This window comes from Fulmarus glacialis, unplaced genomic scaffold, assembly GCF_000690835.1.
Source record: "Fulmarus glacialis isolate BGI_N327 unplaced genomic scaffold, ASM69083v1 scaffold2366, whole genome shotgun sequence".
NCBI classification, from domain to species: Eukaryota; Metazoa; Chordata; class Aves; order Procellariiformes; family Procellariidae; genus Fulmarus; species Fulmarus glacialis.
The window spans coordinates 420-17,671 of NW_009216017.1; the positions used below are offsets into that span (position 1 = coordinate 420).

The 17,252-nt window shown below is 37.8% G+C and overlaps 1 protein-coding gene across 1 annotated transcript in view; it reads right to left on the bottom strand.

The window, feature by feature from the left end:
* Window positions 1-1,008: 1,008 nt before the first annotated feature.
* LOC104077756 (receptor-type tyrosine-protein phosphatase zeta-like) overlaps window positions 1,009-17,252 on the bottom strand; it is a 20,834-nt gene continuing 4,590 nt past the window's right edge. The window contains exons 6-10 of the mRNA XM_009579115.1: window positions 14,369-14,526; window positions 13,470-13,620; window positions 5,239-5,423; window positions 4,379-4,505; window positions 1,009-1,411 (exon numbers count right to left, since the gene is read on the bottom strand). Of these exons, the coding sequence (XP_009577410.1) occupies window positions 1,362-1,411; window positions 4,379-4,505; window positions 5,239-5,423; window positions 13,470-13,620; window positions 14,369-14,526 (671 nt within the window). The 3' untranslated portion in view covers window positions 1,009-1,361. The remainder of the gene's footprint in view (window positions 1,412-4,378; window positions 4,506-5,238; window positions 5,424-13,469; window positions 13,621-14,368; window positions 14,527-17,252) is intronic.

The following is a 17,252-nucleotide window of genomic DNA, read 5'->3' on the forward strand; positions in this document are numbered from 1 at the left end:
TTTATGTTCAATGCAAATCTCTAAAAAAATACCTTAAGATAATCTGATTTATAATTGTAGAATAACGTGCACATCGTAAACTGTTTTCATTTCTGTACTGTTTTATGTAATAAATGGCATGGCAAGAACAAAAGTAAAGCCTGTTTCTTCTGATTAAATTAATTTTCAGATTTATACATTTATCAGTACAAAATTAGAAAAAAGCATCCCCTAAATGAAACATTTAAGATATGCTTAGTGTTTTTTAGGACAAAAATCACGAAGACAAGTTACAAAGAAATTGCATAGTTAGACCCTCACAAAGCATTACTGACTGCATGAGCTGCCATGCAGGAGACAGCATTTGAGAGCCATATCCTAGCATGGGTTTTTTTGATAAACACCAACTGAAGTCTACACAAAGGAAGATGAAAGGAGAGATATATTCTTATTTTTCATTTCCTGTGTCAGCAAAAGCATGTAACACCGGTATTAACTACACAACAAACTACTGCAGAACTTTCAGAGCTATACAGATGTTATCTAAAGAGTCAAACCACACATTTAGATAGTTATTCAAAATCCAATTCTAACAGCAAATGAAAAATCGGTAAAAAAAGGTTTATCAAAGCTGACTAAAACACTATGTACATGATTCCCTTCATTTTCAATGGAGGTTGTGTAGCTACATCACTTAGGGCATCCGGTGACTTTTATTAAATGAAAACGAACTGGAAACAATTTTAATGTGCACACACCCTACATCACCAGATGACAGGCTGCCACTCTGAACAGTTTAAGAAAAACCCAAAGAGCAGAGGTCTCAACTATGATCATTTGCCCAATGTCATATCAGAGCTCCTGAGGCTTCCACAAACTGGGGCAGAGAGCACGGCCCAAAAGAGATCCTTCCTCTTACGAAGCAATGCCGAGAACAAGAGGCTTTAAACCTGGTCTGTGGATCACCCGGAGCCTGCAGAGCACTTGCTAGCCACAAAGGGGAGCCACGCAGACAAGGTGGGGAGAAAGCATGAGAAACGCTCTCTCTTGCAAGCCTCTCAAAAGGAAAAAGCTAAAGCAATGGTCGTGAGTTTTTTGAACACCAGATTTATGTTGCACAGTGTACTGAAACTTCCCTTATTAAAAGTGGCCACTCCAAGGGCAGAATTCTTCCCGGAAAAGGGCCCATCTAATGCTTCTGCATGACTCATGCCTCACTTTAGCTCTTAACATGAAGATTAATTGATCTGGAGGTGACTGCAGTGAATTTCATCTTAATTAAACTGGCTTACTCAGAGTAATTCTTGAAAATGAAAGTTTTAGCTTATGCTTTATGTGAGTCAATTTTATTTCATGTCTTCATGGTGAAGATAACTTTTCTTTCATAAATTCACAAGCAGGAGCTCCAAGAAATCCCCTTTTGCCTCAAGATCTATAAAGCAGATCACAAAACCAATTTGATGTTATAGCAGTAACCAGCAAGTTGCTCCGAATAAATCTTTCTCATTAGATATCTACATTCTCATATCTCTGTTGTTTAACATTTGCAATATTAAAATATTAAATATGAAAATATTTGCAATATTTGCAACAGTTAATTCAGATGTAAATAATTAGTAAAAGTAAGTATGCAAATAAACAATAATATTAGAAATGAATGGAAGTTTTTTTCATATTTTAAAATTATATCCAGGATTGAGACAGTATCTATAAAACTTATTTATAGAGCAATGCACACCCATAGTAATCATACTAATTACATGGGAGGGATATTTCCCTGAATTCTCCTCATCCAACGCTTTCAGATGTACGGCTGTGGAATTGTCAAAATAAAAGAACACAAAGTACATTTAGTAACTTTGTGTCCATTTCAGATAGGAAGCATCCCAAAGAAACAGTTTTTCTGAAATATGCAAAATATTCATTTTGGTATTTCATTTTTATTTATAAACTTCTCCTTCATTTTAATTTTTTTTTTTAAATTTAAAATAGCCCTGAAATACTTCATTTGACCTGAAATAATCTTCCTCAATTTTGAAGCTTATGGAAAACTGAAGGTAGACCTGAAGCTATTACAAATTTTCAGAACTGCCTGAAATTTGCAAAAAACTCCAGGTGTTTTTACAGTTCTGATATGCAGATTATTTAACTCGCCTCTTTACAATGCTTTATTTAAAAATAAGAAAACTCAGGATAAGAATATACATTAATCTGCTTTAATGCAACATTAAGGAGACATTTAAATGTTCAAATGACAGAAAACACAAAAATACCATTTTCATAGCTACGCTAACCTGTTCATATTTTATATAGATACATCTTTACAGTGTTACACCTCCTAGGTATCCTTGCATTGTATTTTCTCATTTCTTTTACAAAAAGAAATTAATGGTGTGTCTGTGTAAAAAGGCACAAGAATACCAGACCTTCACTCAGAACTGCTAAATATAACATATATTGCACCAAATTCTCTTGTCTGAGTACACAAATCTCAGAGAAATTTCTGCTGATATACTGGAAGGTGAAATGGGTTTTCCAGTATGTATTTCCAAAGCAAGGCCCTCACTCTTCCTTCGACTGAAATGAATGCAAAGCCACTGCTGACTTCAGCAGAAGTACCACAGGGATGCCGTGATCAGTGGCTGTATCTACACTGCTGGCCAGCTGTAGACTGCCAAACACCCCACCGTCCTCCTGCTGAGTTTGTTCCCGGCAGTATTTGCTCACACCTCAGGTAACCACTGGCTCCGTGGTTACCCAGTCCCAGAGTGCTTCTGTCTCCCTCCCCACCTCTGCATCCACATTTCCTTCCAAAAGAAGCCATGGCACACAGCAGGGTGGTATGCAACCAAGTCTTCACTGATCCTTACAGCAGGGATACAACAGTAGTAGTAAAGTCGGTTATCCTATGGATATTACCCACATTGGATTTTTTGTTGCAATGTCTGTTCTCCAAGCTTTTAAAGCTGTGATGGCAGCACTGTACTAATTTGTTTTGTTGAACTGACTATTGTTTAATAATGACAACACTATGCTGCTTATTTGTCATTTCATGTAGTAATGGACATGGAGGTATGTACATGAAATCTCATCTGAGAAAATCTTCAAACACAAACCCAGCAAATTCTGGAAAGGAAGTGGAGGAATATAGTATCTAAGATGTATATAAAGGATAAACAGAAAAGTGAAATGTCAGGCAGAATGTCAGAACCTTGTCGTGGACTTCTTAGAAAACTGAAGAGAAATAGGAAAATTCTGGTAGATACTAGCATAAGGCTCCAAAAATGCATTCTTCTTAATACTTTGTGTTTGAAAGACAAGTTAAATGTTTATTGAAAATGTATGTACTACACCTGAGCCCGCGTCCCCCTCCTTCAGACAAAAACACACTATTATAAGCTTATTACCATTATTAGTTCATAATTCATGTGGTAGAGATTGTCGAGAATCATATTTCTCGCTGTAAAGGAATGTGGTTCCCTTGAAATGAAAAACTGACCTGTTTTCCCAAATACATCACAACATTGCTGAGGACTTTGCTGTAGCTAAACAGACTTAATGAAGTGTAAAACTGAACTTACAGAATCCATAAATAAACAAGAATCCAGGCCCTTAGATAAAAAAGGGTTTCTTGCATGATCAGAAAATCTTTGATTTTTTCCTATGATTAATTACAGGGTTCTTAATTAAAAACACAGCTCTCGCTCACTTTGATAAGAACTGGGTCTGATGCTAAAACTTCCACAGAATTTAAGGAATTATTAAGGACAAGATCAAGCTTCATGCTATAGTTTCAAATTATTTCATATTTACCAGCAGGCGGAAGAAGTAAATCTGGCTGTGAAATCAGTAAGATTTGTTTGTTAGGCCTTTTGATTTTTTGCGAGGCAGCATTAAGAAGCAAGGGAATTCCATCACTGCAAGTTCTTTGAAATCAAACTCCAAGTAATCATAAGAAATCAAATTTCAAAATCAATTGATACAGACTTGTAAGTTATATATGGGGTTTCTGTTACTTGTTTCCTTAATATTTTGGCTGTGTGGATTAATTTTGGGAGGATATTTGAACCATAGAGAAATAATACCAAATATGGTTTTATTTCCCTACAAAAAGATACACTTGTGAGATTTGAAATCAGGTAGGTGTTTTTCAGAATATTTTTAGAGTTAAAAAAAATTAACATGCAGTCTCTCATAGGTAATGTTTACAAGGAATGGAGAATTACATCATGTAAAATATCAGTAGCGAAGAACATGCTGAAGGTTAACTGCAGTGATTTTGAAATTTCTTTTTAGCGTATTTTGATAGTCGCGCATTTTAACTGGTTTGCAAACAAACTACTTCTTCAAATACAGATTTTCAGCTAAAAGTGATCACTAAGCTCAAAAGACCACTTACCTGGGTCCTCTAAAGGCATATCAACAATGACTTGGTCACTGTATTTTCCATATAGACCATTAGAGCAAACAGCAACTATCTGAAGAACATAACTTGTATTGGGCAGCAGATTATTTAGAATAGCCCCCTAAAAGAAAAACCATATTTAATCATTTACTTGCAAATAAGTATCAAATATTTGGAAATGTTCATTTTTTCATAACACATTTTTCATATGAACCATAAAGCGCCTTTCTTCTAGGCTCTAATGTATGCTTTTTATATTTTATTGCACAAATGTTTTTCAGTCAACTTTAAAAAAAATCTTGTGAATTTTTACATGGCGTATACCAAACTACATTATTATTTAATGCTGAACACTAGTTTAGGTAACATTATCTCTGCTAAGTTATGAGTCTTTAAAGAGGGTTAGAGGAACAGATCACATTAGTACAATACCATGAAGTAACTTAATATTTATAGCAGTATGATTGTACTGAATCTTATTAGTTGCTTGTGTAGGTCATTCTTTGCACATCAGTGAGCAATGAAGTACAGATCACTATTAATTGAATAAGGGTTTTATGGCTAAGGAGCTCTGAGATTGATGGTCATAAAATTTTGGGGGTAGGCAAATCAGAACAGCAATCTGTGAAAGCTTTCTCTCTTCTGGGCAAGAGAGGATTTTTTTTTTTTTTCTTTTTAATTGCCTTTGTGGCTTCACAGCCAAAAAATGAAGTACAGCTTCTGTGAGCTGCAGTCAAAGAAGTAATTTTTTTTTATTGAATCAGCTCCCAGCTACTGTTTAATCCCTTAAGATAATTAACAGTGAGTGTTTTGCCATCACCCCTTTGTATGAAACTTGAAGAGTTTACAGTTACCAAGTCCTGATACCCATCTGTCAGAAACTCATGCTTAGGCTGGTCTTCTCCATCCAACTGTTGATAAAAGACAGCAAATCTCTCAATTGTGGTGTCGTATACAACCCGAGGTCTTTCCCATGTAACAAGAAGACTAGTATAATTCTTTGGATCAGATTGAACATTTTCAGGTTCTGAGCTGCAAACTGGAAGAAAGAAAAGGGGAAAGAATATGATATTTATTAAACGGTACAAATGACTCCACTAAGATCTTGAGCCACCTCCTGAGAAAACTAATGCAAGTCTTTCATGTGCCTCATTTTTAGCTTTCTACTAAATATCTGAGATGCCATGCACTATAAACAGAACCAGTATTTTAACACTAGATTTTCAAAAGCAAGTTAATTTGAGGACTGAGTCCTCTTTGCCCCCTTTTTTATACCATATTTTGTGAAATATTAATATCCAGTTCCCAAGAAATAAAATATAAAACACAAAACATAAAGATTCCTATACATGTCCTGGGAATGAAAAATCTCTCTTACTCTGTCTTTATGGGTCTATCAGAGTAGCATTAGAAGAGATGCACCTCTTCCACCAGCTATAATAGCCTGTAATCTACAGTAGATTGTTTTTAAAGGTTAAAGGTAAACCTATCACACTCGAATTTCCTCTCAAGGATGTTTGAATCTTTTTATAGTACCTAAAGAAGACACAAAAGGCAAACAGGGAGAGGCTAAGAAATGATTAGGTTAGCAGGTAGTGATTTCATGTTATTATATTGTAAGGCACCAGCTAGACATCTGCTGAAGAAGTCTGATCAGAAGTCTGTTGCAGTCCTGGGCCTGGCTCATGCACACCTTCTTTGTGAGCCTGGAACCTGCGCTCCAGAAGACTAGTCAGGCAGCTACTCTTGTGTGGCTTCCAGCCTTTCCAATACTCTCTCCATCTTATTCAAGTAAGCTGAACCTTTTGATACTTTTCTAGACATACGGATGTACTGATTACCAGTGTCCTAGAAATTTACTGAGACTCTGACATTTGTTTTTTAAATTGCCCAAGTACCTGTGTGTGGCTTAAAAATAATATACAAGGTCAAAGGTAGATTAACCTGTATGAAAAAGTTACATTAGCAGAAAATGTAAAATATTTAGCTAAAGCTCACTGAAAAATGACCAGTAAGCTGTGATACATGAAAAAACAAAGCAACATCATATACAGTTGCATCATTCGTAGCAGGCTTGGGCTTGGGCTGAGACCCCATTCTCCTTCCTTGCTCTCATCATCCCCCCTGCTGGTGCAGTGAACCATGTCTCCAGACACAGCACTGAAGAATGGAGATGACTGTCAAAAATGGTCACTAACTTTTGGTTCCCAACTTGAAAGCACAGCAACTAGATTTGTTCTGATGTTTCAAAATGAGGATCAGGGGTCCCTGACATTTCCTTTTATAAATCCCTCTTCTTATCTCTTTGAAACTGCAGAGTTTTTGCACTTCAGTTTAAATGCTATTTGCCCCGCCCTAGCTTTTGGGAAGTTCCTTTCTCATGTACCGAATCTCCTTTCATATGCGCTTTCATATGTACTGAAAAGGCATACTATTCAGTCTATTGCTTCAATTGTTACCTCACTTCTATTCCTTTATTTCATCTCTTAGATTTGTCAAAACCACTGATCAAAGTACATGAAGTTTACTTTGAATCTTTCAACAATTTAATTAAATCTTACATATTAAAATGATTAGGTGGATATATTTTTATTACAAAATTTTTAGCTTGACTTTTGCACAAGTAATTACATAATCATTCCCTATTTGGAATAAATGAGGAAACGTATTTTTCACATCTCAGAATCTGTTTAAAACAAACTTTGAGTATCTAGCAAAAGCAAGCAAAACAACCTGTCTAGCTAATTAAGAAAACAAGTGTAGATTATTTGGCGTTTTCTTAAAGGAAGCAAACACCATGATACTGCAACGCTTTTGGTGGACAACACTGCATTTTTGAAAGAAAGGAAAAAAATTCTTTCCATTAACTTTGCAATTTGCCACTTGAACACAGGAGGGCACTCAAACCCCAATATTTTGAAAAACTCGGTTTCTTCTGTTGTGTAAGCAGGTGGACAGTTTGAGCAGCTCTGGTCTGAGCTAGTCAATGGAAAATAAGCAGCGATTTTTTTTTTCTTTTCTTTTTTTTGTGTGTGTGAGCTAATGGTACAGCCAGTATTAGCCTGTGTAACTTAGTTGAATTCTGTAGCTTGCCAGGCTTTGAATCTACTGTGCTTTGTATCTGACACGCCATTTTATTCATTATACTGAATTCTTTTAATTGACATAAAGGAAGAGCAAAAAAAAAAAAAAAAAAAAATCTCAAGTTGTGTACCTTCCATTCCATTCCTAAAACTTGTCATTCCACACCATTTCCACCAGATGGCAAAAGGAAATCATTAGACCAGCAAAGACAATTCCCTTTTCAATTCTGAACATTAAGGCAGATGACTTAAACTCTGATTTTATTTTTTTTAATTAATCAAAACAGTCTTCACCTATTTCTTTTTGAAGCTGTTTAAAATATCTCTCCAAATGCTTTTTCATAGTATAAGTACCAAGCTTCTCCCTGCCCAAACTCTTCTCTACTGTCCTTCTTCCTCCCTTACTCTCTTTTGTCTGTGAGTGAATTTGGTTCTGACCTCTCTGACTGTATTCAGACTAACTGAGCAATATTATAAAACTTTTAAAGGTGGAAGATTGGTGTCTCCAATATTATTTATTTCAGTTTCACTCTGTTCTCTTTTCCAAATATTTTTTTTTTCAAGAAAAAAGTTATCTTGCCTGTTATTCTCCTCCTTTTTATGCTTGGTCCTGTTCATCTCAGCAGTGACCAACAATATTCCTACGTGACAGTCATCTGCATATTATTTCACACCGACTCCTTCCCAAGTTGTTGTCTCTTGCCCTTCTTCTGATGTCTTTTCATCCTGCCTGTGCTGTTTCCTTCCCTTTCCTGCCAATCTTAGTAATACAGAGTAATAGAGAGGTACTTTGCTCCTGCCTTTTCCCATTTTCCCTCTCCAGAGACTGGGAAAAGTGAGGAGTTCACATATCAACTTACCTAATTAAAGACTTCTGTTCTGATATGGACTTTGAAAATTTGGGCAAAGAGACTTCAAGAAAGAGAGTTTTCAAGTCTGTTGCTAGTCTGAATTCAGAGGTATTCAACTGGATTACAAGTCTCAAGCAGCAAAATACTATTCACAGGAAGTCAGAGACCTATTCAGGACCCTGCTGGGCTTGAATTCAGACCTCTGCTTTCCCCAGGTGAGTACTCAGATGCTGGTTTTGCATATCAGATCATGATAATGCACCTATCTTTGCTTATTCTTCTGTGGAATAAAATGCTACCCATATAACTTAGAAGTTTTTAATCTAAACTGAATTGAATCATCAGGGAGCACCAAGGCACATTAGCCAAATCATTGTCAGAAACTGCTTGGGCTGTGTTCTCGACAAAAAGACCTTTATAAGCTGCCCAAATTTGGCTTATCCATATATATATATAAAAAAATTTATTCCTGGATTTAAGCTTCTCTGAGCTTGGCACAGTTGGAATAAAACTAGGTGAGGCAGCACTGGGTAACTCAGGGAATTTTTTTCCACATTTGTTGCTTTCTTCTACTTTTAGTTGAATCTGGGTTTGAGATTTTTATCTTTTAAATCCAGATTTTCAGTTGTGGAAGCCGTGAAATCACTTCATTTAGATTAAGACATTCAAGGGCTTTTCAGCTCCCTGTCACAGTGTGTGGCAAAAAGTAATTCTTCAATATTCCTGGTCTACTCTATCTCTGTGATGGAGGTGGAGCAGCACAGTAGATATGTGTGCTGGGTTGACCTCGGCTGGCCACCAGGTGCCCACCCAGCTGCTCTCTCACTCCTCCTCCTCAGCAGGACAAAGGAAGAAAATAAGATGAAAAAGCTCATGGGTCAAGATAAAGACAGGGAGATTGCTCACCAATTACCGTCACGGGCAAAACAGGCTCGACTTGGCAAAATGAATTTAATTTATCACCAATTACAATAGAATAGCATAGTGAGAAACAGAAACAAAACTAAAATCACCTTCTCTCCACCCTTCCCTTCTTCCCAGGCTCAACTTCACTCCTGACTCTTCCACCTCCCCACCTCAAGCGGCACAGGGGGGATGGGGAATGGGGGTTGTGGTCAGTTCATAACGCTTTGTCTCTGCTGCTTCTTCCTCCTCATGCTGTTCCCCTGCATCAGTGTGGGGTCCCACCCACAGGATAGTCCTTCAAAAACTTCTCCAGCATGGGTCCTTTCCATGGGGTACAGTCCTTCCAGAAAAGACTACTACAGTGTGGGTCCCCCCATGGGGTCACAGATCCTGCCAGAAAACCTGCTCCTGCATGGGCTCGTCTCCACAGTCTCCACAGGCCGTAGCTCCTGGCAGGAGCCTGCTCCTGCGTGGGCTCTCCATGGGCTGCAGCAGGACAACCTTCTTCACCACGGTCTTTTCCCCAGGCTGCAGGGCAATCTCTGCTCTGGCACCTGGAGCACCTCCCCCCCTCCTCCTTCTCTCACCTTGGTGTCACAGGGCAGTTTCTCACAGGTTTTTTCCTCACTCCTCACTGCCATGCAGCATTTTACCCTTTCTTAACTATGTTTTCCCAGAGGCTCCACCATCTTGGCCGAGGGGCTCAGCCGTGCCCTGTGGTGGGTGGGTTGGAGCCGGCTGGGAACGGCGGCACGGGGCAGCCCCGGCCTCTCCTCGCAGAGGCCGCCCCGCAGCCCCGCTGCCAGCGCCTGGGCACCCGCACCTAGCACATTATGTCAGTATAAAGTATCCTGCACAAGAGGAAATGTCCTGAGAGAATCTGAGAATGGTTATAGTTAATTTATGTCATCTGTGGTAGTGAAATGGTAAAGGCTCGAGTCCTTACCCTTGCTCTTGCAAGAGAATTTAATTAAAGTAACTGCTGAGCTTTACACAGTTGTATTTTGCATGGGAAAACAGGCTGACAAATATTTTTTACCAATATAAATTGTCAGTCTTGAATTTTAAGAACCCATTGTTTTTTATATCCTTACTAAATCCAGGAAGATCAACAAGAATTGTGTTTCTGCACTTACTCACAGGGCATTGCTGGAAGAGTGGAGCGGATGGGAAGTTATGTAACGGGCCCAGCAGCTACTACAATGGTTCTCAGGTTTATAGGAATAACCAATGGTTTCTATTATAAACGGATTTTCATGCCAGCTGAGGTTGGTGGAGATAAAGCATTACAATTTCAAAAAGCTTTTTGAGTTGAATCCTCAAGTGTGTCTGTAAGGATTAGCTATTTTAATCTTCTTCTTAAATATATATGTACATATATGCATACTACATATCACACAGGAAAATTACACGTATCACTAGGCAGGCTTAGGGAACAAAGTATCTCCCGTGTCGTCAGTAGGGCAGTGCTTGTACACCAAGAATGTTGAGGTTGTCACTGTGTGAAAATTTCTGACAATATATTGCTGAAATTAGTTTATAATTGAATAGAAAGATTCTTTTAGCCCTTTTAAGGAAACTTAGCTCTACTTAAGAACTGCCATGTATTAATAACAGCAATAAATCAAGCACTTAATCCTACTGCCTAATGGGAGTCTACACTGAATCCAATAGGAGAAAATTGGGATTCTAAGTTTCACAACACAAAATAACTTTTCAGTTACCTACTTGAGTAAGACTCACTTTTGTAATTTCTCTTTGTCATCTAAAGTGATTTCAAAGATTATTTTTCCTCTGTTGACTACAAGAACTTCGCAATATTAAATATGAAATACATAAACCTACTTACTCTTGGGCACTTAGGCATTCATGTTACAGTTTTTACATCTCAACATTTAAGTTTAATGATTCCTAGGGCTTTTTACTTACCTTCTCTTAAAATGGAGGTGAAAACACAAATGCTTCTCTAATGTTTTACATTAAACAAATCCTATGATTGCATTTGTGTGCATATATATACATGTGTGTGTACATAAATATCTATATGTGTACGTGATGTTGTTGCATCTACATGTGTGTGTACATAAATATCTATATGTATGTGTACGTGATGTTGTTGCATCTACATAGTGCACATAAATATTAACAGAAATGTGAAATATATATACAGGAAGACTTGAAATTTTAGTGATCCCCTTCTGTTCCTCCTTGTTTATGGCCAAACCAGAATTTTGTTTTGTTTGTAGGCCAAACCTACAATTTGTTACTTTAAATACCTAGTTTGGCATAAATACTACGTGTGCTGGCTGCCACAGTAATGTGACTGCAGGACACTTTTGTCTTAAACTCGGTAGATTGAAACCCATTTGTTCAGTATTATACAAGTCTACGCACACAGAAATTTTGGACGCTCTACAACATATTTTATCATTACATGAAGCGGAAGGGCATTCTAATTTTAAATGGTATAACTCAATGCAGAAAAGGATCCTAATATCTTTAGGCTGGACACAAGATAGAAAATTCACAGAATCTCTCTTTGATATAGTGCAGAAATGGGACTGGTTGGGAGCAATCTCCTATGCAGTTTTAATGCACACACTGCTTTGGGACAGCACGTGGAAAGCTCCTTCAGGTGTCAGCACATGGAGTGGACAGAAGGAAGCAGGGGCCTGTCTTAAACAGTATTATCCAGCTTTTCTTCTTGTCAGCCTCTATGGAATCTAGATTAGGATAGCACAGCTGAAAGTAGCTTCTTTCTATTGCAGTGACTGAGCTGAAGGGTCAAGGCCAAGGTCATGGCTGTAGTGCAACCACCTGGGAGGCAAGTGGATTGCAGGTGGCAGAAGTCCCAGTCTCTGTCTTCAAAGGTACTTTGCCTATACCTTTCTTCACTGTAGATTGACTCCTATTTATAAAGGACTGAGAAGATTCATTTCCTTCTGACAACATGGACATAAGAAAAGGTGGTCTGTATTACAGTGACCTGTCTCCCAGAGACCTTCATTAAATAGAGGGATTTGGGGAAGGATGATCTTTCTTTAAGTTAGGCCAAATCAACAATTGTAAGTCTATTTGGAAACAGAAATTTATTTAATTGTGATAATATGCTTGATTGGTGCAGCTCAATCCGATACTCCTTCTCCAAGCTTCAAAATTTCAAGTGCCACTTAGTACCTAAACAAAAAAACCCTGCCAGAACAGATATTCCTTGGCTTAGACCAATGCAAAAAAATTCATATCCTGGGCACATATCTGAGGAGTTCATGACAAGCTGAAGTCAAAACAGAAGTGTCACTGACTGGTTATAGAAATGAAGAAGTAAAGCTATGTTGTGCAGCACTGTGGTGAAACAGTGTGATGTACTTGTGCAGGGGACCCAGCCCTCCGGCAGTTCTGAATGATGAACATCCCCTAGCTTGTACAGAAGTTTCATACACAGGATCCTTCCAATAGGAAAAAAAAAAATCCACCCAACCAAAGCGAATTAAAATGAAACCACACTTCTTTCTAATCTGGAGAACACCTACACCACATGCTTCAGTCATCTGTCTATGTCTAATTAAGCACAGTTTAATTAAGCAACTGAGTTTAAGAATCTACAGGTATCGCCATGCAAGTAGCAACAAAATGCCCAAAAATTAGATGTTTACTCTTTATTCTTCTGTGCTTGTGAGTACAGAAGTCATCAACTTCCATATTTAGTGCTAGATCTTGTTTCCCATTACATAATGTACTGTTTCGGTCATATAACCCTCACAAACTTCCCTGAGGTTTTAGGTAAAACAGAGAACAGAAACTGGCTTCTGGGATTCTCTCCATTCATCACTTTCTCAGCAGACTACGTGAAATGAATTTGGTGACCTCACTTCAGCCTCTGTTGGAAAAGCATCCATATTACACAACAAAGAACCAAATGGGTTTGTAAAACAAAATCCTCTTGCAGCCCCTGAAAAGGCAGCTTTGTTTAAGTCTGAAACACATTAAAAGGGCAGTGCAAGAAAGCTTGAACTGACGTGATCTTCACTGAAGTTTAGTCAAGACAAGCATTTAGTTTTCCACTCCATTTAATCTGACATGTTTTATGTTTGCTAGTTTTTTTCTCTGAAGTGATAGATTTATGAGTAATAATACAGTGTGCTACTTTGTATACAATTTAAAATGAGTATCTTCATACTAGGATGAATCTCCTACTGAAAATTGTCTTTCAACCTGTGAAGAGAAGAATGACTATTCAGTAAATACCTGCTTCATGAATTTCTTCTTGTCCAGTGTAAGAGGAAAACACTTGCCCAAAGAACTTATATTGCTGCTCTCGAAAGTTATTTTGCAGGTAGTCCATCAGCATAACATAGCCAGACTGCTGCATTGTAAGGACTTCACAGAACACAGCTAACTAGAAGAGGCAAGGAAAAAAAGAAGTGAGAAGTCATAACAAATTAACCAGATACTGCTAAAAGGCAAAAACGCTGGGGAAAAGATGTTGGGTAAAGTCTCCCAGTTGAACTGTCCCAGGTGGCACTGAACTTTTGTTCCTCTGTACCAGCAGTATATCTAATGGTTTACTCCACCTGTATTTCTCAACCACTCTGCTGTTGGAGCTATGCTCTGCCCAGTCACCACCATTTAGCTGGGGGAATATGGAAAGAGAGTTTTGCACTCAAAAACGCTGGGGAAAAGATGTTGGGTAAAGTCTCCCAGTTGAACTGTCCCAGGTGGCACTGAACTTTTGTTCCTCTGTACCAGCAGTATATCTAATGGTTTACTCCACCTGTATTTCTCAACCACTCTGCTGTTGGAGCTATGCTCTGCCCAGTCACCACCATTTAGCTGGGGGAATATGGAAAGAGAGTTTTGCACTCCTAAGACAGCCTGCAGAGTTAGGAAGTGTGTTCTCCTTCCCATCTAAGGCAAGGAATGACTCAGAATCTAGTCCTGAACTAAAAAAGGGAAAAGATAACACACTCAAGTAATATATATGCTTTCTAATTTAACAGCTGCATGAAAAATTTATAACTAGATAAAAGAAAAGCTAGGTTGTTGGGCTGGCAATGAATGCCATGAGCTTTTACCATGTACATGGCAATATGCTTTTCTTTGGCATTATGTACAATTGTTTGGTTTTAATACATTAAACAAATTACCTGGTCTTCAGAAATACTAATGGTATCTTTAAACACAATCCATTCAACCGTTTCAGAGCAGGGAGGAGTTGATAAAGACCCATTATAAGTGTAATATTTGTCTGTTGCATTTGGCAAAAGGTTCAGCATAATAAATGGTTCTAAGGCAGCCTGTTTTCCTGAAAAAAAAAAAAAATTAGAGTCAGATTGTTAAAATACTGCAGAAGCAATGAATAAATAGAAATCACACTCTCCAAAAGAGTTACCATTATAGGAACATGCTAATTTTGAGGCTATTCAAAATTTGATCTCCGGAGAGACTAGCATACAAATAAATTGCTGAGCCTTTTCTATTTATTTTGAATAAGTATTGTTCAAAACCAACTTTGTTTACTTGGGAAGGTGTAATGAGTTACTTCAGCAATAGATAAAGTAATCAGTACATTGGTTCACAAGAATTTGTTCACCTCTAAGTTTACTCATAAATGTCCAAGATGCCAAATCTTTGTCTCACATGTGAACTTCAAAGAAAAAATATGTTAAATCTTTGTTCTTGGTCTAATGACATGGCTTCAAACTCTCCCTGAATTTGGTCAAGTTGTTGAGTTTCTCACAGGATCCTAACTTCTGCAGAAGATCACTGCCTGGGGAACTGTCGCCATGTTAGACCTGAGAGTTACATCACTCATGACCGCAGAAACAGAATTTCTGTGGATCAGGGGTTTTTTAAAATGGTGATAATATAGTGAAAAACTGCAACAGCTTTACACAAAGCAGAGAAGGATGCAAAGACCTCCTCCAGGAGAGTATGTCCACCCTGTTTATTTCCCTGTGAAAATAATATCATGTCTTTCAGGTCAGCAGTTTACCTGGTACCTTGTCAGCTGGGAGCATGCCTGAGGAATTGCTGGGAGTCCATTCACAGAAAGCTAAGTTTGTGCTGGTATGGCAGTAGGGTCCAGCAACAGAAGTTGGCAGAAAAGGTACCAACTTCCTCAAGGCAGATATTTTCAGTCTGTGACAATTATCTGCCTTATTGTCTGAAGCATCCAAAATAATATTTGTTTTTTACACCTTGGAATAATGTAGATCCCTACATACCTTATTTCAATCTAAAGTTACTGATTAGATTTCTCCCTATTTGATAAGTATTCACTTATGAATATCTAATGAATTTTCAGTGTGTGCATTAACTTGTGGTTTTACAGATATATTACTTCTTGAGCCCTGTACAGATTTCTGACTTGTCTTTGTCTTCATAATTCCCTACAAATTTGGTGAGAGCAGCAAATTACATTTACAATTTATTACAAATCATTGATGCTTTTCTTTTGTACAATGATTGTTCCACTGAGTTAAGGTTTAAGAGCTGGCTCCTCCCCTCTCTCTTATCCATGTGTCACGAAAGCGGAACATTTAGCAGTGTTGAGCAAAGCCCATCCTTCTATTTCTCCTGTCAACATGTTAATCAACCTTCAGATGGAAGCTATCATTGCTATCTGGTACGTGTCTAGTTAATGCATTCTTCCTTCAGTAAAAAAGAATGGCCAGTTCATTTTATATAGATGCTTGGGGACATGAAACTTCTCATTTATAGTAAGAATCCTGCCATACATTTTGCAACTGTGGATTTTAAAATGTCCTTTAATGTGATTGACAGCCTAGATTCTAAAATCAAACACCTACAAGGAATGATAAGAAACACAGAGTTCGTCCGGAAGGAACAGGACTGCTCCTCTGCAGAGCTTGAGAACTCAGCAACTGGGATTCAAATAAGCACAATACAGATATGACTGACAAGGACAGATCATGTACATCACAGACAAGGACAGATCGTGTGCTATTCACTTTTCTTCAGGAGGAACAATTTGATTCAGTCATGACCTGAATTTTCAGAGCTCATTTGCATTTTATTCAAGAAAACGATATTCTACTCATTGTTGAAGTGCCATGTAGTGGCTGTATCTTGAATCTTGCTGCTGATAGTTTTACAGCTCTTTCCAAGGCTGTAGGACAGTATCTGCCTTGATGTACTACTCGTTCTCCTTTGTGTTTCATAGAAGATGGCACGCAATGATAATGAATCTTAACTGCTTTATATTTCCCCCTCCTCTGTCTTTGTAATTTATGGAAGTCGCTCCCTTTTATATTTGTTGAATGGTGTTCGCTTTCTGGAGAAAAACAATCTTGATTTTATTTGAGAGCTTTTAAAATAGTGGACTAATAGCTTTTTACACTTTCAACCTATCGATCTTAAGGGGCTTTACAAAGCTGAAGCATCAGTACATATAGGAAAACTGAGATGAAATTAGCCATTTACTTAAGGTCATGGCCATGATGTAAGAAAATATCCCTGTTCAAGACAGTGCTCATTCATGTTTATTCTTCTGCCACTGTGAAACTGAATTAGAAACAGAGCCCAGATCTCCTCATGTGCCACCCTGAAGTCCATGTGCTCTGACGTGAAACTGTGAGGAATTCTAAAACACCGAAGTGTCAACATTCGGTTTGAATAATGCTAGTGCAAATACAATATAATTGGATTATTTCAGATTTACACAGGAGCTACTGAAAAAAGAATTCACCTCTACTGAATCTACTGAGTACTGATATTCATACGGTCTCATGCTTGTAAGACACATCTTGGATGACTGCAACAGGGTTATTTGGCTTCCAACCACATATAAAAATCCAGAAATGTATGATTAAGAAAGCTCAGAGAATAAATCAGACATTTCTCTTGATTTAGCATTTAAAGAGTTGCAAATTCCTCATGATAGTTATATTTATTCATTTACAGTTACTGCTGCTGTTACAAACATTCAGTCTTGGTGTAAATAAATCATAGAATCATAGACTATCTCGAGTTGGAAGGGACCCATAAGGATCATCGAGTCCAACTCCC